Source organism: Thermobia domestica, chromosome 7 (assembly GCF_964235325.1).
Source record: "Thermobia domestica chromosome 7, izTheDome1.hap1.1, whole genome shotgun sequence".
Taxonomy (NCBI): domain Eukaryota; kingdom Metazoa; phylum Arthropoda; class Insecta; order Zygentoma; family Lepismatidae; genus Thermobia; species Thermobia domestica.
The window spans coordinates 289578071-289602532 of record NC_137460.1 but is presented as its reverse complement, the minus strand read 5'-3'; the positions used below and the strand labels follow the sequence as shown (position 1 = coordinate 289602532).

Genomic DNA, 24462 nt, shown 5'->3' with positions numbered 1-24462 from the left:
AATAAATTTATGTAACAGAATATTACACGAATTGCAATATTATATTTATGTGTGTAGCACGTAGCCCCATTTTGTTCCTTACACAGTGACACTACATTACACATTTTTCCTGTGATACTACTGCACAAAGAAACAAATTTGATATTAGGTATCATCATATTTACAAAGCATATAAACAGATCTTAGAACTTTATTGCATATATATACAATAAAGTTGCTAAAGATTAAAATATCCAGTTTCTGTAAAAAGTTCGTCATTTTGTTTGATTTTTTTTTTTTTTTTTGGTAAACTCCCAGAGGTCAGCGGACCTTTATAATATCTCTTGTATTACAAAAAGACTCCCTAAAATTAACTACAGAACTAACTTCAAATTTTATCTCCACAATTTTCACTATTTTTCTGAAGCTTATATGAAATACCATGTCATAAAAGGAGAAATATATTTCTCGATTTTAGTAAACTGGGGGAAACAGACAGAGATATCTTTATAAAATCTACCAGCCTCTTACTTCGATTTGCGTAGCGTGTTCTAATCGTAAACCTTTTATCTTTCCCAACTCAAACAAATAATTCTTCCAAAGTTCCTCCCACTGTGAAAAAAATAAAAATGGTTTCCAGAATGGTTCTGTTTGTAAATTTACCAAAGAAGAAGAAAATTATGATTTCAACAAGCTTCCAGCATTTTCCTGACTTCACAATTTATTAAATACGATTGTGTGTTACCCTTTAGCCATTGTTGAGCGATTTGAACAACTTGATGAGCGAGAAATAGAGTTAAACATATCCACAATATCAATTGACACCAATTTTAGGTTATTTGCAATCATCAACGAAATAATATCAAAAGCAATATCAACACTGTTTTTAATCACGTGTTTAAACTTCTCAGTGTTATTTTGGTGATGAATTTTGCTAACCATTTACGTATTTTGTATGGTAGAAAACTGCTCCCAAAAACCATAGGGGTCAGGAAAGTCTCTTTGGATAATTAGATAAATCCAAAATGATAGGAAGAAAGGTTTCCGAATTTCTTAACCATGATCACTCAAACAGCTTATTAACATTTTTTTGACTTAGCTAAGAAAAGGATTAGCACTGACTGTACTAAATTATTATTATTATTATTATTATTATTATTATTATTATTATTATTATTATTATTATTATTATTATTATTATTATTATTATATGAATGAAGAAAGTAGGAGGAAATGGAGAATCCCGAGAAAGTCCACTTGGCGGGAGCTTGAATCGGACCAAGAATTCCACGCGCCAGAAGTGAGGGCTCTAACATTGAGTCACACGACTCAAAATTATTACTCAAGTTACATGAGAGACTTTCCCTATACTCATCTTTGGTAATGATCGTAAACATGTTACTTTTCTCAGATTTCGAACACTAATATTCGTTCTCCAACAGCAATTCTTTAAATTAAAATATTAATTTCCTTGATTTGTGTTTTCAAAGTCTTCCGAATTAAGCAATTAACGGAATACTTTAAAAGATGATGGCTGTCTTACACACATACATACACACGCACACACACACACAAAAAAAAAATCAATTGACCAAGTTACTTTCTCAATAGAACTCTCTCACTGTGTCTCACTTTCTCTGTGATTCATTATATTTTATTTCAAATTATTGATTCAATTGTATTGTATTGTTCTATTTATGTGTTCTGTTGTTTTGTTGACGAACTTACCTTACTTAATTGTATTAAATGTCTCAAGACTATAATTATTGGCAATCAACGATTCAAATTCTGATGCCTGTAAATTTTGAAACAATACAAAAAATAAATAAATAAATAAATAAATAATAAATAAAAAAAATCGGACTGTACTTTTTAAAGGTATACCAGATCTGAAATTTTATTGATGAAGTCTAAAATATAATTTTAAACCATATTTACTACAACTACACACTCCTCGACAAGCCAAATTTAAGTCCTAATATTTGGAGAATGTTCGAAACTTTCGTTAACGTCTGATGAAGGCGAGGTTACAATGCCCGAACAATTACACAAGTGTTATTAATATATTTGTTGCTTTAGTCAGTTTTCTTTTAGTGATACACAGTACAGCATTGTATTTCTATTCCTTCGTTTTTAATGTAATTGTGTGCATTAACCATTCTAGACAGACTGTCGGAAATTACGGATAATCGGACCGCCGTCGGCCCCTTTTAGTCCATTAAAGGGAAGGATAAGTGCATTACAAATATAATGCATGAAGTGAAGCTATATTTATGCCTTGAATATTTCTGTGTTATAATATATACAACGTTCATGTCAATACTGTTTAATCTATTTCATTTTCAGTTATACGATCTTATTCAACCATATAATTCTGACGGGTCTTGATGTACATATGTTGTAATCTATACGTAATATTCTATTATGAAATTCATTATCTATTTCGGGATGCACGAAAGGTTAGTATTCTTTTATAATCGCTTTCTCGAGTACTTCTCGTTTACGAACCGGAAATATCTTTAAAAAAGAATAACTTTCTCTGAGAATATCACTGTAATATTTCAGCCTTTTCGCGCCACATTTGGTGGCATAAGCGTATTGAATACCTGCCCGTACAACGCCGCACTGGATGGTTTTCATGATCGATCGACCTCTCATTTCCTGACTTATGGGCACAACACGCTTAGCGGTCATGACGATGGAAGTTGTTGGCCAGAAGTCGAAATGGAAAAACGTTGTGGGCTGTGCTGCTGCGGCTAATCTATATACAGTTTTTCCGCATTAAATCTCTAGGAAAAAAGAAATATGAATTGTGTATCATTCTGAAAGGCATCCTTGCCTTCCCGATATGCTTTCACCAACCATGCAACTGCTTCAAAATATAAACATTTCGTGATCACACGCTTCAAGCTTCTCTGGAAACAAGTCATGTGAACTCTTAAGATTACGAGCTGCCTCAATTTAGATACATGCACGTTACTCCACTTTCGTTAAGTGTTTTGTTAGTGCACTTAAACTCTTGCAACGGTGCTAGAAATCTGTGCCTCTACTTCACGACACACTTGTTCGTCAGACCTTCCGTACAACTATGGCTATCTGCGTTTCGTCTTTTAAATAACAGCAGCAATTTTACCACTTTATCCACTAAGAATAGCAATCAATTCGCAACGTAATTTTTGCGCGGTAATGCAATTGCAGATCCGTTTGTGTAATTCGTAATTACAATATAATATCTATAATGCATCAAACTAGCAGAAAATACATACCCAGTGTTCTTTTTCTTTTTCTGCTTCTTTTTTCTTTTCTTTTTTTGAAACAGCTTGTACATCATTTCTTTTTTCTTGAGAACTACAATGGGTAAAAATTCTAGAAAAACCACGAAACATCTTTTCTAGGAATGTATTAGTTTCATAGTTTCTTTTATGTCGCTACCATCATTATCTCACAAGAAAGAACAAAATACGCAACAAGTGAATGACATGAGAGGCAACAAGATATTTTGAAATCTCATAGATGTTAACTTGTTTGCCATAAAAATTAGTATTAAAGTAAACCTAACATCGTAAAGCTCTACCATGGCCATAACAAAAAGAGATATTGTGTTGAAGTTTATGTCACGCACAGCTTCCACGACTTACGAAAGCGCTGGGAAGAAAGGAAGTATATCAATGAACCTAAAGTTTTCTCAACGGCAGAAGACGTTATCTATATTTACAATAAAGATACACCAGCACACATTGTACTAACATCTCGCTCTCAATACTGCGTCAGATTTTATTTTCACCTTTTTGTGGCAGTCTAGGTGCATGACATCGGAGCACCGCCGAGGTACAATAAGAAAGTGTCTACTTTTCATGATTCATTAATATGCGAGGTTCATTACGACACAAATCCTTTTACCTATATTTGTGCCACAAGTATCTATATTTGAAACACCTATCACTTATGTTTTGTTGTTTAGAGAACGTACACATACACAAACATAACACTACTTAAATTCTTTCTACGCTCGACAAACTCAAATTGCATTTCTGTTCTACCCAGTTGACGGCTACATCACTAATTCTTGAATTTTGTTCCCCACAAACATTCCGTGATAGAATATCAGTCAAACTGGACCACCAACAAAGCAATAATGCACAATACGAAATTCAGATATTTACGTCTAATTTAACGTTGTAAGATTATAATTCAGGAAAAGAGATACTAAGTCAAAACAACAAACAAATTACTGAAATGAGAAAAGGAAGGAAGAAATGAAAAAAAAAAAATTACGGTCATACGCTGCTCACCACTCACTATGATAGCCACCATCGAGATACTGACTTTTCGTATTAGAAGTAAGCGCTGTGCTCTTAAACCGCGATCAGATCTCCCCAGGATTCACTTATCTGATGAAAAGATTCATCTCATTAAATACACAATTAATGATTACAGTTTAAAATAATATAAAGGTAACCAAGAGACTTCTGTCACTTTTTCCTCCACCACCTTCGAACATCGATATGTAACCTAAAACGTAACTGGAAGATCAAAAATAGTTCCCATCAGCATGGATGACCTTCTGCCAACGTTATGGAAAGCCATGGATTTCATTGCGATAGAACTTGGTGCGCTGTGAAGAAAGTATCAAGTGCATTTTTCTCCTCTACTAGAGATTTGAATTAGCGTCCTCTCAGGTGATTGTCCAAGGAATAGAACAGATGGTAATCGGACAGTGCAATATTCGGGGAGTACGGCAGATGTAATAGTTTCCCACCCAAGGCGTAGAACGGTGTCCCTGATCATCCCATGCGTAGGGCTTTGCGTTTTCCTGTAACAGCAGGAACCTTTTGCGATTCAGAAGTGCTGGCTCCAGAGTTTTGAGTTTTTCTTAAACACCGTTCAACTGCTGACAGTACACAGCTTCATTGGTGCTCTGAACAACGGGTACCAGTTCCCGATGCACGATGCTGCGACCAGTCCACCAAACATACAGGAGGCCTTCTGATGCAGTGCTAGTTTCGACTGTTTTCGAACCGCTTCATGGGATGCTAACCAAAATGACGAAGCCGTGGAGCTTCGTACAGGACCCACTCCTCATCACATGTCAACACCCTGTCCAGAAATGGCTCCTTCCTCAGATGAGACAGCAAACACAGGTTGCCTTCTGGCCCGGAGACAAATCATGTGAGACCCATCGTCCCAACTTGTAGTGCTTTCCAAGTTAATGGAGGTGCTACCGAATGGTTTCTCCACTCACACTGAATTGTAGTCCCAGTTCCTCGCATGTCTGGTCACTGTTAGCCTCCATTGCTGCCTGGAGATCTTCATTTTGTACATGTGTTGATCTTCTGGCACTTGGTGCGCCTTCGAGTGTTTCGTCACTGTCCTTAAACTTGTAAAACCACCGCTGCACTGTCCACGTAGTCACGACATCCTCACCAAAGGCCTGACATATCCTCCGCTCCGTTGCAGCGCCATTTGACCCCAGTTTGAACTCGTACAGTATACACGTCCTTATGACGCTCTGTGGAGGTCCAATGTTTACTCTGTCCTTATGCAAGTTCACGGTGCAACTGAACTGCTACAACCAGGTAGTATGTTGAACATACCCACACCAACAACTGACCTTCACCTTATCTCCATTCGCATTCAACTCACGGTGTGAGAGCCAATTGAACACATACCTCAACAAAAAGCGACAGAACTTTCTTGGTTACATATATAGCTAGAAGAATATTTATATTAAAAACATTAAGAATGTAAGCTCGTAGGAAAGCGAGCAGTGCCATCATTTTTATGGACACTATCCAGATATTTGATTTCACCCACTGAAGGTAAACCAAAGACAGGATCGCCAGGATTGAGATTCGAATTCGAGACATCTACACCACACATTGTGTCCTCCTTAGATGCTACTTCGTCAAAATTATTTTTAGCATGCACTTTCATGTGAATTTCACATACCTTTTTGTACTTAAAACTTTTTTCACAAACTTCACACTTAAAAGGTCTAACATCTGAATGTATTTTCATATGTGTATTCAGAGTGTTCCTGCATTTAAAAGTTTTATCGCATACAAAACAACTGAACATGCGTTCAGAATGTACTCTCTTTATATGTCCATGTAAATCTTTGCGAGAAACGAAAGCTTTCCCGCAAATACTACATAAATGCTTTTTCTCTCCAGTATGGGTCCCTAAATGATCTTCCAAATGATATTTCGAGTTGAAAGATCTGTCACAAACAGAACATACGAATTTGGCTTCCTTAGTGTGCACACGCCGATGCAGAATTAAAGAAGCATTCTGGGAAAATGCTTTTCCACAATAAGAGCACAGGTAGAGTTTCAACCCCGTATGGATAAGCTCGTGCTGTTTTAAGTTACTTTTCTCACAAAAACCAACTCCACAAATCTTACATACGTATTTCTTCTCCCCTAAATGACGAATCACATGCAGTGCTAAAGAACGTTTGGTCGGAAATGGTTTTAAGCATTCATTACATATAAACTCTTCTGTAGGATGAAATCGTTTGCGATGATCTAACAAGGATCGTCTTTTAACAAACCTTTTATCGCATACATCACAAACATGTTCTTCAAACATTAGTCCTAAAGAATTCCCATGTTCGTCATCTATATCAGTTCCTTCCACACAAAGATTTCCGCTCATTTTGCGTTTTTTTCTTTCATCGATTTCTAACATATCCTTTTTCAATCTCTCCAAATCACACTCTTGCCTTTTAACATGCAACTGTAGGTGACTTAAGAATTTTGACTTACTACGAAAAAGTTTATTACACACTTTACATCTACAACAATCTGTACTGTGGATTTTATAATGGTCGCTTAAGTAGCGTTTCTGTGAATAAGATCTTCCACAAATTTCACACACAAATGGTCTTGAAACTTGTACGTCAGCATTAACTTCCTTCTTAATAATCGCTGATTTTTCCCGTTTGGATTTTTCCATGGCACGCTTCTCTCTTGACATATGAGTCTTCAAGTGTTGTTCTAATCTACCCTTGCGAGGAAATTTCTTAGGACACATATCACAGACAAATGCAGCAGAACTGTGCACTTTTTTGTGCTCTCTTAAGGTGGGTATAAGTGCATATCTATTCCCACACACATTGCAAACATGTGGCCCTTTTTTGTAGGTACTCGATGTAGAAAAGCTCACTGCCAACTTCTGAGGTTCACTGTCGTCTCCATGTCCAACTTTTTCCAGTTTACAATCTGAAGTCTTTTGTAGAGAGACAGCCCTGAAAAATAATGATGAAACGTGTTAAATTGTTTGGTTATAGAAAAAAGTCTAAACTTTTATTGAATGTTTATATTATTCCATGTCACAGTTCTCAGCAAAGAAAGAAGAAGAAAATGAAATATAATACAGAGAACATCCATGATCTCAGGTTGTCTTCAAAGATGGCGCTCGTTTACAATGATAAGTAATAAAATAATGTTTTATCTTATCCTTTCCGATATCTCAATTATTTCCAGTGTTACACATGTTCAACTCGGATAAGATGGAAATAATGCAAAACTTTTACACTGCAATACCGGAAACATCATAATGAACGAACGAAAAATAAAATAAAATAAAACAGGGATATTAATTTCGCTTCATTGTTAATTAGTATATTCTGTTGAAATTCATTTACTGCACTAAATTATATTTAAAAAATCTTTCAAAAGTCCTAATGGTGACATTATCTCATGTCCGTTGTCCATTTATCGAGTTTGTGAGCAAACCTTTCCGAAACCTAAGATTTTACTACTTACCTACTCTGAAACTATCCATTAACTTGACTGCTGCTCAGCTTTTGTTAATAGGGAATAAAAGTAGGGAAAGCTTTCCTCATTTCGTGAAGAATACGAAAAACTGATACCCGATATTACCATACACACTTTTAATCGAAGAAACATTCTTAAAGTTGAATATTAGTCAGTTAGTTGAAGTTGAGCGTCCCGTTTCAGCGCCAAAGCTACACGAAACGTGTGTCGATGCATTTAAATTGTTACGCTCTTCCAGCGGAAACAAACTGGTACACAATGCGCCAAACTCGAACGCCCTATCTGACCGTCACTATACATATTTCGCATGTTGCTCTTCGTTAAAATCAACATTGAATTACTCAACACACCATCAACACATAAATACGACACCAGGCGTAAGGATAAAATCTCCAGCAAACAGCATCGGACAAAGTTGTACGAAAGGAATCCAACATTTATGGGTACCATATTATATAATAAACTTCCTCAATATACTCGAATGACACAACAAAGAGGAGAATTCAAGAGATTACGGAAAACCTATCTATTACAGCACTGCTTTTATTCCCTGAATGAATACCTGGATGTGTAAATTATTTTGATTGCTGACAGTCTATTTTTTGTTTTTTCTCTGACCGTAGATGTAGCCTAGTATTTTAATGTAATCAATATGTATATGTCACAACTATGTATGTTAATGTATCTTACGCCTTGACAAGTCTTGTACATACTCACGAATTCGTGCAAGGTGTATGATTATAAAGACGAAATAAAATGAAATGAAATGAAAAAGACCAGCAGGGACAGCATTCTAGTTTTTTAACTCCCAAAACCGTAAGTCTAGATTCTCACGCATTCTCTTAGATCTGCTTACAGGGAAAATAATTTTCCCTGGATTTTTGTTACAAACAGGATCTGAAATTAGTATGATAATTAGCATATGTCTAGCATAATTTCGATAAATGTATGAAATAGATAAAACAGCTACGATGCAGGAAAATACGGTAATTTTGAAGTTTTAAATTTGATACATGACTTACATACTAGGTCTACAACGATCAAAAGAATGAAAGTATGGGTGATAATATAATTAGAAACAATCTTTAATGACTAACCATCTATTTGTGTTTTGTTTTAATTTTCACTGCCAACTCGTCCCGATGGCATGCCGTTGTCGGATGAATTTATTAGGACTCAAACCAAGAGTACTAGATCAAAAGCCCACCGAAACTACCAAGATGCATGCATTCTGGTGTTGTCTAATGGGACATTTTATCTTTTATTTATTTATTTATTTATTTATTTATTTATTTTTAATAGGAGGCAGAGAGGAAACTCAGTTCTTTTCAAAAGGACTAAAAGTATAAGAAAGATCAAATAAAATGACTAAATGTGCCGATTTATCAAAATTTGCCTGTCTTCTTTTTTTTTAAGAAAACTAATTTTTACCTGATTTTTTATTACATGTACAATCTTTATGATTTACTTGAGCACAATGATTAATTTAGATTAATTACTAAAGAATTTTTCACATCGTAATAATAGAATGCCTACAAGTACTCGTCTTGATTAAAGCCTTCAGAGAACAAGGGAATGAAGTTCTATTACCAAAGATGTGAGAAAGAAACATAGATTTATACAATACGCCTAAGTTCATGGGAAATTTAACAATACTTCTGAAATTATTAAGAGAAATGAAAGTACAGTGGCAGCGACAACTACAAATATGGAGATCGCCCAAGGATTTCACTATCTCAGGTAGATCACTGAAGTTTGGCCACTCTTGTTGTTATCTCTGTTGTAAATAACTACTGAACAACAGATACTTCACTCCATAAAACTGTCCTCAGGTTACAAGTTTCGGAGTACTTATATTATTTATCTAATAAATAAACACAAAATGAGTGATATTAAAAAAATTATTCAATAATAGGGTATTTCATTGTTATCAGGTTGAATACAAATACTAAACATCACGTGGATATGCAGTATATAGATACAGGGTCAATCCATTCTAAGTGATCAAGCATGTGCCGCTCGACAATCTCCAAATAATCTATTTTTTTCATGAATGTTTATCCTATATAAGAGAACTTCAAAACCACAATTAATTATTTTTTTTTCAACATCGCATGGCGACGCAGCGGCTGCCGCCATTTTGCGTTTTCTCGATTTTAAGCGTTTACGTTGTTTTGAATATCTCAGCATATTTTTGTCCTACCACTTAAAAGGGGTGAAATCCGGGCCTATAATAGCAACATTTTTGGACATTGAAGACATGTTTGGGAAGAGGAAGCAACTGACGTAGAGGTCTGAATTTGTGTGTGCATGTAGTCCGGGGTCATAAGTTTATATTCAAAAATTTACAGACCTGTAGCTGCTCCCAAAGGCCTGAAAAAAATCGTAAATTTGGGGAATTATGCCAATTTAGGATATTTCACTGCCCAATAACTCCAGTGGGAATGGATACAAAAATCTGAAATTCTGGGAACAACAAAGCACGTTTCGTGTTCTTGAGCAGAAGTGGGTCAAAGTATTAAGTGATGACGTTTACATTCCGCAGTCAGTGTTTACAGCGAATAAATGTTCACTGACTTGAGAATGTAGATCAAACAAAAGGACAACAGTCTCCTGCATGAGTTGACAGTTAAAACAAGAATAAAAATGATTGAGTATCATTGATATAGCAAGCAGCAAGAGCAAGGAGTACTTACGGACTTTTTGTCAAGGGTGCATTTTGACTTTCCTCGCCTTCTGCTGATAGCGGCATTCTTCACCAGTGCTTCTGTGGGTATGATAAGACAGTGTCACAACTAGACGAAAGAAACCAGCTTGCGAGCTTTGACTGGACTAACTATTCATCCTACTTTATTTTACTTCACAACAACAAATTTCCAGTAGATTTTATGAAGAATGAAGAAAGAAAAAAAAAACTCCTAGAGTATGACGCATTACTTAATACCTTGACCCCCTTCTGCTCAAAAGCACGGAACGCGCTTTGTTGTGTGTTATGGTATACTAAAGGACTAACTATTCCCAAAATTTCAGATTTTTTATCCAGTCCCATTGCAGATATTGGACAGCGAAATGTGCTAAATTGGCATAATTCCCCAACTTTACGACTTTTTTTCAAGCCTTTGGGAAAAGCTACAGGTCTGCAAATTTTTGTGTATTAACTTATGACCCCGGACTACATGCACACACAAATTGAGACCTCTACGTCAGTTGCTTCCTCTTCCCAAACATGTTTTCAATGTCCAAAATTTTGCTACTATAGGGCCTGATTTCACCCCCTTTTAAGTGGTTTTAGGCAAAAACATTAAGAGATCAAAAGTTTAGCTCTGCACAAGTTGGAGTCGTCCAACAATTTTCAATTTGGTAGGACAAAAACATGCTGAGATATTCGAAACAACGTAAACGCTTAAAATCGAGAAAACGCAAAATGGCGGCAGCCGCTGCCTCGCCATACGATGTTGAGAAAAAATAACTAATTGTGGTTTTGAAGTCCTCTTATATAGGATAAACATTCACGATAAAATTAGATTTTTTGGAAATGTTCGAGCGGCAATTTTTCGTTTTTCCCGATCTCTTTGCATGGATTGACCCTATACTATTACAGTATGTACATTTTAGAAACAGTTTGCAATATTTTTTTAAAACATTCGATTCTTTTATTATAAAAACAAACAAGCATAAAGAAACAAAAGATCATAATGGATTACATAATATAAATATATTGAAAAATAAATCAGGCATATATGATGGTAAATGTGTGTCACCTTTATATATATATTTACACACCTGCCTTTAATTTTATTCAGTCTGCTAAACTGTATATCAATAAATTTAACTGACAGAATATTACACAAATTGTAATATTATATTTATGTATGTAGCACGTAGCCCTATTTTGTTTCTTAGACAGTGACACTACGTAATACACATTTACCCTTTCTTACTAGTCCACAAATAAACAAACTTAATATTCGATATTAGAATATTTACAAAGCATATTATATTATATATATATATATATATATATATATATATATATATATATATATATATATATATATATATATATATATATATATACAAAACAAAGTTGCTAAAGACTACAATAACCAGTGTCTGGAAAAAAAGTGTGTCATTTTATTTTGAATTGATTTTTTTTTTTTTTTTTTTTGGTAAACTAAAATACAAGTCAGCGGACCTTTATAACAACTTTTGTATCACAAGACACATTTCTCAAAATTACTTCCAGAACTAACTATAAATTTGATTCCCAATGCTTTGACTACATTTTTGAAGCTTATGAATAATGTCAAACCCTAAAGGGAGGAAATTAATTTTTATTAGCAGTAAACTAGGTAAAGTAAACAGAAACCTCTTTGTAAAATCTACAAGCCTCTTTGTTTGATTTAGGGGCCGCGGTGGCTCAGTGGTAGAGCGTTCACCTCTGGTGCTTGGGATTCCGGGTTCGATCCTAGTCCCCGCCAAGTGAACTTTGTGGTGGACAAACACCGTGTGCGTGGGTTTTCTCGGGGTTCTTCCGTTTCCTCCCACTTTCTTCATTCCACCATTTCATTCATTTCTCATAATCACCGTCTCCTTTAGCCTAACCGGCATAACCGTGGGACGTAAAACTCAAAGATTTTATTTCATTTCATTTTTTTGTTTGGTTTACGTGGTGTGCTCTCATGATAATCATTCTTCTTTTCTATTCAGACATTAGCTTTCATTGAAAATGAATATGCAGATAGTTCATGTACAACATACATAGAGACAACTTGCAAAGCACTTGCTGTAAGCTTGAATTGAAAGTCGGCAAACTTGCATCCGGCTTGATTGGAAAGCGTGCAAGCATGCTTCAAGCTGGATTCCAGTAACAAAATTACATGAGGGCAACCTTGCATTCAGTGTTCCATTGAAGCTCGACGCAAGCGTTTTATGCTGGAGGCAAGTCAATAGCCAATGAATGGCCAGTGATACTACGACGCTCTGCGAAGTATGTAAAGTATCGCTTGCAAGTACAACAAAGGGCAGATTGTATGAAAGCAGGTGTTTAAAGGGCAAGCGTAGAAAGCCAAAAGCCAGGCACGCGGCAACTGGCAGAAAGCTTTCTTGCTACTTATGGGGCGTTTACACTTAGTCGATTTGCGTTCGATTCAGTTGAATTGACGTCACTTTCAACTTAATCGACCGTGTAAACGGGACTTCAATTTAATCGCTTGTTGATCGAAGGCGACTAATCGACTGGCAACTGAATTGAAAGACGTTTTATTTTCTTCTGCTATAACACCGCAAATTGTACCAATTACTGCTTGCTTGGACATCTTTAAAATTGGCAGTCGATTTCGAATCGACCAGAGGAGAGCGAGTCGACAAGCAGCATTCAATTTCGGTTGAAACAATTGAACACATCCATCGATCTGATTCGGCCTAGTTGCTTCGATTTAGTCGCAAATGCAACGAGTCGATTTAGCCGTGCGACTAAATCGACCAAGTGTAAACGCCCCATTAGGATTAAATTCAGAAATGAATTTGATTAGATCTTTATTATTTTTTATAAATCAAAGGTTAATCGTCCACAAAACTACGGTAAAGTGAAATGAATATTCTAGTTTAATGTCCCACAGTTATGCCCTTTAGGTTTAAGAACATAGATAATAATAGAAGTGAATCTAGTAGGATGAAAATGTGGTACGAAACGGGAGAACTCGGAGTAAACCTACGACAGGAAACTGTCTCCCAAAACCCTACATGACCTGTGATCGAACTACAGACGTCTCGCATCAGAAATGAACACTCTACCACTGAGCCACCGTGCACCTTACAAAGTTTACAGTGTCTTATGAATTTAAATGTGACTGGCTCCAGAATTTTTCATTCAAATTGATTCACGACAATATTTAGTAAAAGAAAAAATAAAGATCTTCCCATTTTAAAGGTCTCTTTATTTTGTTCATGACTGTTGTTAGCAAAGAAGAAATAATTATAAATTAAACTGATTTCTAGTGTTTCTCTCACCTCATAAATTGCTAAGTCAAAACATTTGTTACCTCCTAGCCCTTGCTGAGTGCCTAAAATTTTGAAGCTAAATGGGCGAGAATAGAGTTAAACTATCCACAATATAAATTGACAGCAATTTTAGGTAACTTGCATTCATCAATGAATAGTATGAAGACCAAATCAAGGGCGGAAAAGGGCGTATCCAGTCTCTCATAAGCACCAGACTGTGTCACGTGATCAGGTCAAAAGTCAAGTTGCGTGCTTAATCGACTCTGGAGATTCCAAATCAAGATGTAATATATTTCAAGCACATAACCTCCGCACGGGGCACCCCAGGAAATTCGAAGAAGATGCATATACTTCATTATTGTTGATTTTAGTCAAACTATTTGATTTTGACAACGTTCTATCCATATTTACCTTTAGTGCTACTTCCCAGCTCTTCACTATGTCTTTGCAATAAACTTTCTATTAGCAATCTCGTTTTTATAGTTTTTGAGATATGTGGACGATTTCATTTTTTCACTGATTTTCCATTGATTTGACTTTTCCATGTTTCGCGATTGTTTGACTATCTTTCACCTATTTCAGGACAATTTGCTTCTGGAATATAGAATTTACATAACCTCTTCTATATTTAAACTGAATTTCAGCCATCTCCCTCTTTTGGTTTTTTGAGTTCCTTTTCATTTATTTTCCACTGAAATTAATGTTAATGTTTCGTGCTGTTTTTAAGTATGTTTTGTCCATTTTAGGACAATTTGCTTTTCGAATATAGAATCTGCACAGTCTCTTCCACATCTGTTTACATCACTGAAACCTGATACGGCCTTTGTTTCCAAAATCAAAGGTCTTACAACTCCCCCTTTAAGTAATTAGGTAAACCAAAAGAATAGGAAGGGAGGTTTCCGAATTTATTAACTATGACTCCTCAAACTGTTTATTACCTTTCTTTTTGATTTGAAAGGAGTAGCACTAACCGCACTAAAGTAATAATAATAATAATAATAATAATAATAATAATAATAATAATAATAATAATAATAATAATAATAATAATAATAATAAGTTTAATGTTTCACAATTAAGCACCAAGGGTAAGGAAGACATCGATGACGAGATGCATAATAATGGTGAAATGAAAATGTGGCAGAAAACGGGAAAACCTCGAAAAATCCACGAACGTGGTGTTCGTTCACGACAAAGCCCAGTTAGTGGAAGCTAGGTTCGAACCAAGGTCCCACGTGCCAGAGGTGAGTCTTTTGCATTGAGCTACGGAGGCCCCAAAATTATTATTCAATTTACCTGAGAGCCTTCCCCTGTACTTATCTTTGATGATTGTGAACGTGTTACTTTTTTCAGAATTTACACATCAACATCCATTTCTCAAAAGCAGCTCTTTAAACTCAAAAATTAATTACCTCAAATATGATTTGTGTTTTTAAAGTCTTCCTACTTAGGTAATATCCTAAAAGATAATGGCGGTCTCTTAAAAAAATCAAAGGTGATGGCTGTATCTTTAAAAAAAATATAACGTGAGTTTTCAGTTGACCAATCCCCGACGTTTTCGATCCGAATCGTCCGATATTTTCTTTGAATTGCATTCTACGAAAAAAGTACAGCATCTACAAATCAGCAAAGTATAAAATGGGCAATATTTTTCATAATTAACAAAATTGCTGTAGTTTTAGATTCAGGAAATAGTGTATCAGAAATTAAACTAAACAACATGTGCACGGTTTTCATCTGATATCATATATATATATATATATATATATATATATATATATATATATATATATTTCTCTGCTTCATCATTAGAGAAACAGGATTAAATAAGAAAAAAATGGATCGTTGCACATATAACGAGAAGGAGCAAGCATCACAGTTTCTAGATTTCCAAACTATGCTATGAGTTACTATCGGAAGTCTTACAGAATGGCCATGTCCGTTCGTTAAGTTTTACGTCCCACGATTGTGCCAGCTAGACTAAAAGAGACTATGATGATGAGAAATTAATGAAATGATGGAATGAAGGAAGTGGGAGGAAACGGGAGAACTCCGACTAAACGCACGAACACGGCGTTCCTCCAGCACAAAACTCACTTGGCGCCAGCTGGAATCGAACCATGAACCCGATGCACGAGAGATTAACGCTCTACCACTGAACCACCGTGGCCCATGTCGGTCCGTCCATCTGTCGACATGTATAAGAGCAAAATCGAAAAGAAATATCGACAAATGGGATTTTGGAGTCGACTCAGGTCTCAATGTCGTCTCCATCTCATCCGTTTACCCTCTATCCAAACCGGATGTAGTACAAATCAACAATTTCCGGTTGATACTCATAGAATAAAAATGGTAATAGATAGCGATAAGCAGTTTATTAGAATCGTCTCAAGATAGGATTTTTTCTACTAGCATTAGTCTACTAAGACCAGAAGTAGTAGAAACTGATTTAGTGGGTGCGGGAAATGACACTGATAAATGGACTGACTCCTATTTAGACTTTTGTCACCAGAGGATATATATAGGACAAAACTTACTCTTTAAAGTAGGATCTCAACAACTGGTGTATTTGCTGTTCTCCTACAAAAATCTGAACCCACGTTTTATGCATGAATAGCACGGGTGCTGGCCACTAGACCAGCGAGAAAGGCTACAAAAAATAACAGTCGATGAAAAAACACTTAAAGAAAAACTTAATAGGGATGCCATAAACCAAAGTTTCTTAATTTTCCACTCGGGCAATTATTTCACAATAATGATATTACGCCCAATAAAAGAAGTTGATCTAGAGGTTAAAAGATGAGAACGCAGTGGCGTAGTTGAAGAGTAGTATCATGCATAATGTGAGTGATCCTTCGTTAGGATCCATGAATGGGAGTGTGTGAAAGACAATGTGATCCTATAGTCTGCAGAACGTTACAAAGTGATGTTGACGAAAATTTTCATTTCAAATCAGGCCGACATATGGCATGTAAGTTATTACTTAAAAACAGTCATGGGATAGTGTCGACCAATAAACGTTAAAATATTCTTATAAATATTTAGTTTGCTAAACTCTTGAGCAACTTCCCAACATGTCAAAATAGTTACAAATTTCTTTTTTATACTAGGTAACTGAATGTAATACTTACATTTGAAAAAAAAAGAAAATCTGTTGAAATATAAGCTCACCGTACTTAAGGATATACTTTTAAAATGTGAATAACAGGAACAGACTAAAATTTGGTAGTCTGTGTTAGTTATCGGTTATATGTTAGCTTGTATGTCGGAAGTTGTGACAGGAATATCACGAATGTAATTTTGTTCTAGTTTTTACGTGAATAAAAGAGATATCATACATTCACAGCTAATTTAAGTACCCAACTTAAAATTACGTTGAAGAAAATCAATGGTTTCTTAATCTAGACATTTATTAATCTACGGCTAGCCGACTACTTACTTTTGATTTCTAAGTTGACTAGATTTATTTACTTTTGATTTCTAAGTTCACTAGATTTATGGGTCTAAACGTATAATGTGTAATAATCGCTACAACGGAAAATAACAAACATACAACAATATCTTAAGCTAGTAGTTGCGGAACATTTTAGATTCAGGACGTCCTTAATTTGTCAGAATTTTCCATGCACACAAAAAGACAGAATATTGATTTAAAACTCAATTCAACATCATAGCCATACGAAACAACAGAAAAATTACGTCGAAAGAACGTGTGTGTGTTGCAACTGATGTCTTGCAAGGGGTATGTCGAAGAGTAAAGCGTGCTCAACTTACCAAGTGTTAGTTTTATAATGGAAAGAACGAGGGAGGCATTTGAAATCAGCCGATTTATTAATTTCATTTTAAGGTCTATAACAGCGAAATGGCAGAAGATGTTATCAATATTTACTATAAAGATACCAACATACATTGTTTTACGTCATTGTCCTCTATCCTGTGTATAGGACTTAAGATTGAGCTTCTCGCGTCATTACGTACGCACAATATAGGAGCACTGCGTAAGTATAAAGAAGAAATACCTACCATTTACGAATATTTCTTCCGAAATTCATTACAATGCATCTTTCCAGTTATTTTTGTACGAAAGTTTAAATGCCTATATTTCATTATTTCTTGTGTCGAAATATACAAACAAGGAGCATTTCGTTTTGGAATGACAAACCCAAAATAATAAAAATAAACGCAATAAAATGAATGAATTTTCTCATGTGTATTGAGGTGCTTTTTCTTTAGTCCTAGGATATATATTTACATTGAATATAATCTGACCTTTTCCATCTTTCTGCTATTTGTTCATTACATAATATTATGTGTATTTAGACGGACACACATTTTTATTTCATCACATATGACGTATTTATAAAATGAATTTTTGATGTTGGGCATATTTTACCCAACTTGGTAATCCATGTCACCTAAATTTCAAACTAGTCTTAGAAATTTATTTCCTGTTTTATGTCTACTGTTGAAATTTTCCCGCCTTAACGTAATTATTGATAGTTCAAATGAACCGATTTATTGTTATTTGCGTTAGATGTGTTCTGTAAAGCTCGTGTTTGTATGTGTTTTAGAAGCTGCTCATTCGATGTCAAGAATTTTAGCTTAGCTTCGAACATTCAATACAACAAAAACAATAATAATAAGTGTTTTCTTTTTTCGTAGTGCTTAGTTGAAGCAACTCTTACGTAAGTTGAGTATGGTAAGAGTTGGAAGAACTATTTTGTGCCTAATATGGATGTTATTTCTGAAGAAGAGATCACCAGATTGTTACTAGCAGATTTGTCTTCAGATTTAGAAGCTGTAAGCGACAGTGACCATGATACTCCGGAAGTAATCGATGATGATGACTCAAGTTCGAGTGACGACGAAGCGGTTCAAACTGAAGGTTACAACAGTGAATTTGTCGACACAGGTGATAAATATACAAGTTCTGGTAGAGTATATCTCTCTCAGGCACCAAGACAGTCTAAGAGAGATTTTGCTAACATTGTTCGACAACTAAAAGGTGTAACAGCAGAAGGAAAGACAGACAATATATTGGAGTCGTTTCAGAAATATTTTACATCAGATGTTGTAGGTATAATTGTAAAACATTCAAATGAGGGAGCAACTAGAAAACAAGTCCCTCCTACAAGTGAAAAAGAAATACATGCACTTATTGGGATTTTCATTCTGATGGGGGTTAATCGTGATCAAGAGATTTCAATCCACGATTTATGGTCCAAATTATTTGGAAGACCAATATATTTTGAAGTAATGAGCAAGACAAGGTTCCTTCAACTTTTGTCAATTCTACGTTTTGACGATAAGATTACTAGATCAGAAAAGGCGTGAAAAAGCCAAATTTGCGCCACTTAGAGAAGTATTTAAAAAATCAATGAAATGTTTCCTAAATACTTCCATTGCAGTCCCCACACTACAATTGATGAGATGTTGTCTCTTTTCAGGGACCGTTGTCCCCTTAAAGTTTTCATGAAAGAGAAGCCTGGTAAATATGGCATCCTTATAAGAATGCTGACTGAAGCAATTGAGAGGTATGTCATAAAAATGGAAGTATATGCCGGAAAAGACAGCCAATCTGTTGAAGAAAGAAAACCACTGCAAGTTGTCAAAAGATTAGTAGATCCCATAAAAAAATACCGGCTATAATGTGACTGATAGGTATTACACATCAGTGGAACTTGCCGATGTGCTATATACAGATTTCAAACTCATCTTGGTAGGCACTATCAAAGCCAACGCGAGAGATATTCCAAAGAAGCTGAAAGCAACAGTTTCGAGAGAATTATATTCATCGAAATTTGCTTTTACCGACCCGGCTACCTCAAAGCCACCAGTTACTGTTGTTTCTTATATAACCAAGGAAAAACCGAAGAAGAACCTCTTGATGCTGTCCACTCAACATCGAGATGCTGAAATAGAATCTGGATCTCCTAAAAAGAAGCCTCACATTAACCTATATTACAACTCGACAAAAGGAGGAGTGGACTCCATAGACCAAATGGCTCGTCACTACACTCCAAAGAGAGGTACAAGATGATGTCCAATGTCATTACTTTACACGCTGATTGATATATGCGCAATTAATTCATACACTCTTTACATTGAGAATGTTCCTATTTACCAACAAGGGAAAAATAACATATGTAAGATCTATCTACAAGAATTGGAAAAACAACTGGTGCAGTCTTTTGTAGAAGAGCGTTCTCAGGATCTCCGAGGGTTACAATTACTGATAGTGAATGCCATGGAGCACATACTTGGTAGAGAACTTCAACGCCAGATATCAACAGTCAGGAGGAACCTCCTATGAAGAGATGTCACATCTGTGCGAGTCGCGCACTAGACAGAAAAGCTCAACGAAATGTCACCGAAAGTAATATCAGATGTGCAAATTGTGGACTCAATTTGTGTAGAAAACATGCTGATACAAATGCTGTGTGCGCTGGAGCATCTTGCACTGTAAATGATAACGAATAAACAAATGATAACGAATAAACGAATAAATAAACAAACGAATAAACGAATGTTCTCTACATGAGTAAAACTGTAACTCATACTCATTAAAACTTTTGCACAAACCAAATGTGTCCGTTCTCTAAATGAGTAAAAGTGTAACTCATTTTTGTTAACTAATCCACTTAAAATAATGGGTAAATAATGTAAACGAGCTTTAGAATGCTAATTGTAATTTCTAAGTTCAATAAATCACTTTTTGTTCACCTACAAGTAACATATGCCAATTTTTATTTGTTGGGCAATGTTTGCCCAACTTCGTAATCCACGGTACATAAAATATCTTGGTAATGTTAGGGTTAAAAAGAATTATCACACACGATCAAAATATACCTTCTTTAGGTGCCCACATAAAGCTTTCCGATGGATGAAACCTTTGCCACATATATTGCACAAGTAATTTTTCTCTCCGAAGTGTGTCTCTAAATGCTCTTTCAACTGACCTTTTCTATAAAAGTTTTTCTTACACACAGAACAAACAAATTTTATTTCCCCCGTGTGGAAACGGCGATGTACCCTTAAAGCACCACTTTGAGTAAATGATTTTCCGCAATCATTGCATAAAAAGGGTTTCAAACCCGTATGAATGACTTCGTGTTTCTTCAGGTCATCTTTCACACAAAACCGAACTGCACAAATCTTACACGCATGTTTTTTCACACCCAAATGACGTTTCATATGCAGTGTCAAATAAGATTTAGTCGAAAATGGTTTTAAGCACTCATTGCATATAAATTCTTCTGAAGAATGAAATCGTGTGCGGTGATCTAATAGAGATCTCCTTTTACCGAATGTCTTACCGCATTCGTTACAAACATGTTCTTCCGAGTTTGGTACTGAAGTATTTTTGTCTTTCTGCCTCAATGCAATGTTCTTCATTTTCTCCAAGCAAAGACTTTCGTTCATTTTCCGTTCTAGATTTTCGTTCATTTTACGTTTGATCTTCTCATTGATTTCTAACGTATAATTTTTCAATCTCTCCAAATCATACTCGCCCCTCTGAACATGTTTCTGCAGGTGATTTAGTAGCTTATATTTACGGGGATAAGTTTTATCACATACTTTACACACAAAGGCATCGGTAGTATGGACTATCTGATGTTCAGTTAAGTAGCGTCTCTGTAAATAAGATCTTCCACAAACATAACAAACAAAAGGTCTTGAAACTGGTTCATCAACAGCAGTTTTCTTCTTACTGATTTGCGACACTTCCTGATTGGAATTTTCTATGTCATGCCTGGTTTTCGATGTATGAGTCTTTAAATGTTGTTTCAATTTATCCTTGCGAGGAAATCTTTTAGGACAAAGATCACAGATAAAAGCATCGGAACCATGCACTTTTTCATGTTGTTTTAAGTGACATTTAAGGAAATATCTTTCCCCACATACATTACAGGCATATGGCTTTATTTTGTAGGAACACAAAGTAGAATTTCTCACTGATATCTGAGGTGTATCGTCTCCAGGTCCACTTTTCTCAAATATCAAATCTCAAGTCTTTTGTAGACAAACAATCCAGAAAAATAATGATGAAATGTGTTATATTCCTTTAGTTAGAATAAAAGTCTGAATTTATTCTATATTTAAATGATTATCCGATATCACTATTTATCAGAAAGAAAAATAGTAGTGGAATTTTCATATATATGTAGACCGATTCAATGCCTGTTGTTTAAAATGGTAAGTAATAATATAACGCACAACGCTTTATTTATTTTTATTTTTCAAAATTCCATTTATCTCAATTACTACAAATTTACAAGTTTTTACGCTTTCATTTAACACGCTACTTATCAGATGCTTTACATTTTAGTAACTGAAGCAAAATGTTTGAGGAAGCAAAAGTAAATTCTTTAAAGTTGAAGTTGGAAAATAATTATTTCTTAAGTGTTTCGTGAAGCATGGAATTTAAGCCACAGACGCCCCTTGTGCCACCAGTGACTCGGTTTACGTTTCACTACGTTACATGGGCCATATCGTTCGTTTAGCTAATCGTCTGTTGTTCCACTTCAGGTACACTACCTTTCTCTTGTTGTAAACTTTCGTTCTGTTTTCTTCTCAGGTTTTCGATGTAACACTGTATTGTTTAAGTAGTTGCTAGTGTACGCAGATGTTTCTGACACTGTGGATGCGGTGATAAACATAAAAAAATGAAAAACTATCAGGTAAGTATTTGTGGAAAGTTTGATTGTTTTCTTTAAATGTACGTTCTCTAATACACATATAAACATAAAACTATCTCATTGTTGCTAAATATTACAGGTTATGACGTTTCTAATAACCATGTTTCACTGGTGTCTCAATGGGTTTTTCGTTCAGAAAAAGAAGCCAAATGCAACACACAATAATTTCATTTGTTGGCGTCATCCAGAGGCATAACGAAGAGATGCCCGTTTTATATTATATATATATATATTAAGAGATTATATATATATATATATTAAGAACATTACTTGAAAGCATACAAGAAAACATACCGTATGTGGTATTAGGGTTCGGATCCAACTTTCAAGAATTTTTTGCCAATTCTTCTGCTGTAATGTTGTTGAGTTTGGTTTGAAATGCGCTTCTTGTTTCATCGAGTTAACATAAAGATGAAGCACGAACGTTAGTGTTTTCATAAAATACTGTGATAATGCATAGTAATGCATAAGGAATATATGATAAAATTTAATATTCGTGTTTCAGAATGAAACCAAAAGGAGCACAAGAGGATGAAATAAGGAATATCTCGGAAGAAGTGCATATATCAGACAGTGAAATTTATATTCCTTTTAGCGATGAAGATGGTAGTGATGATGAGTGTCAAGTTCTTTCTGGTGCATCGGTTAATAATATAATAGAGACGTTAGAAGCAGAAGCGAATAGCAGTGCTAGAGAAGATGCAAGAACATCGACTCATGGTAATAGTGAAACGAATGAAACATCAAAGAAAAGAAACGAAAAAACTTAAAACAAAGTGGTCAATGAATCGTTATAAAGAGCAAGATTGATTGTTTCATGAAGCATTCTCTGATCCACTTTATGAGTATTTCAAGCAGTTCTTCGCAGATAACTTGTTAAAAATTATATCAGACCAAATCAATATTTATCATCTCCAAAAAGTAGGGATAGCTCTTGATTGCAACCTTTCACCCAAACTATTTTCAACACAATTTTATATTTTTAAATAAACAAGTTTCTATTTGCGATAGTTTTTGCTTTATTAGCCTTTAAAATGTGGGAATTGTTTTCGGGGGATGGATCACAATTTATACATTGATAAGGATAAGCCGAAGATCTTCGGAAGTATCTCCAGTATCAGATAATATGTACGCAGATAGTAATTTTGGGCCTCAAAACGATAAATAAGTTTACCGACGTGATTAGGAATTGCGATAGACTAACTTCATGCTGCAGAATCTTTTCACTCAGGTTTTAGTGCTGTTGTCCAGGCTTCAGAGTAAAAACTGATATAATTTTCATATATTTCTTTGGCGTATTACTATGAAGAGATGTGTTTGGACCTACTTGCAATTGTTGATTCAGTGGAATTCTAAAAGGTGAAATCGCAATAGACATTTGTGTCTCACTTTTCAATTCCATGTCGCCATTGTAGTATCACAATTAGCCCGTGTGCAGATTGACGGAGACCATATATAATTATGTAGAACTAATAATTTCAGCATTATGTTTAATATTCCAATGTCTGTTATGTGTACTTCATATTTCTTTGTATGTTTGGTGCAGATTAACGTTATGGGTAACCATTGCTAAAACGGTAAGTCTTAGTCCATTCCTAACCTAAACATTCCTGAACTATTTCAAGAAAGAAAAAAATATTACAAGATATGGTTTCTAAAGGCACATAAAAAAGTCTGTCGAAAATTCCGAGACTGGTATTAAAAATGGCGTTCGTATCCTGAAGTTATGACTGAATGGAAAAGAATTAACAGATAATGGGCCAATAGTTAATGAGTTTACTAATTATTTTAAGTCAGTGTATCCAAACACAAAGCCTAGTTATAAATGTGCTGATAATAATGTGACATACAAGTAACCAAGGTAGTTAATTTACAATTGATTAGTATAGGTGAGTACCAAACAGCTATAAAAGAAATTAAAACCAAGCAAGTCTTGTGGAATTGATGCTATTCCTCCATATATACTTAAAACGTGTGCAGAATTTCTTAGCTATCCTTTA

At 35.1% G+C, this 24462-nt stretch overlaps 2 protein-coding genes across 2 annotated transcripts in view; both read right to left on the bottom strand.

The window, feature by feature from the left end:
- Positions 1-257: 257 nt before the first annotated feature.
- LOC145691019 (uncharacterized) overlaps positions 258-24462 on the bottom strand; it is a 236512-nt gene continuing 212307 nt past the window's right edge. Inside the window, 1 exon segment of the mRNA XM_081766555.1 lies at positions 258-7228. Within this exon segment, the coding sequence (XP_081622681.1) occupies positions 5716-7228 (1513 nt within the window). The 3' untranslated portion in view covers positions 258-5715.
- LOC145688814 (uncharacterized) lies at positions 20571-22858 on the bottom strand. Its single transcript, XM_081762987.1, has 2 exons — positions 22757-22858; positions 20571-21755 (listed from the first exon to the last, which is right to left on the bottom strand). The coding sequence occupies exons 1-2, from the start codon at positions 22856-22858 to the stop codon at positions 20592-20594; spliced, it is 1266 nt and encodes a 421-aa protein (XP_081619113.1). The 3' UTR covers positions 20571-20591.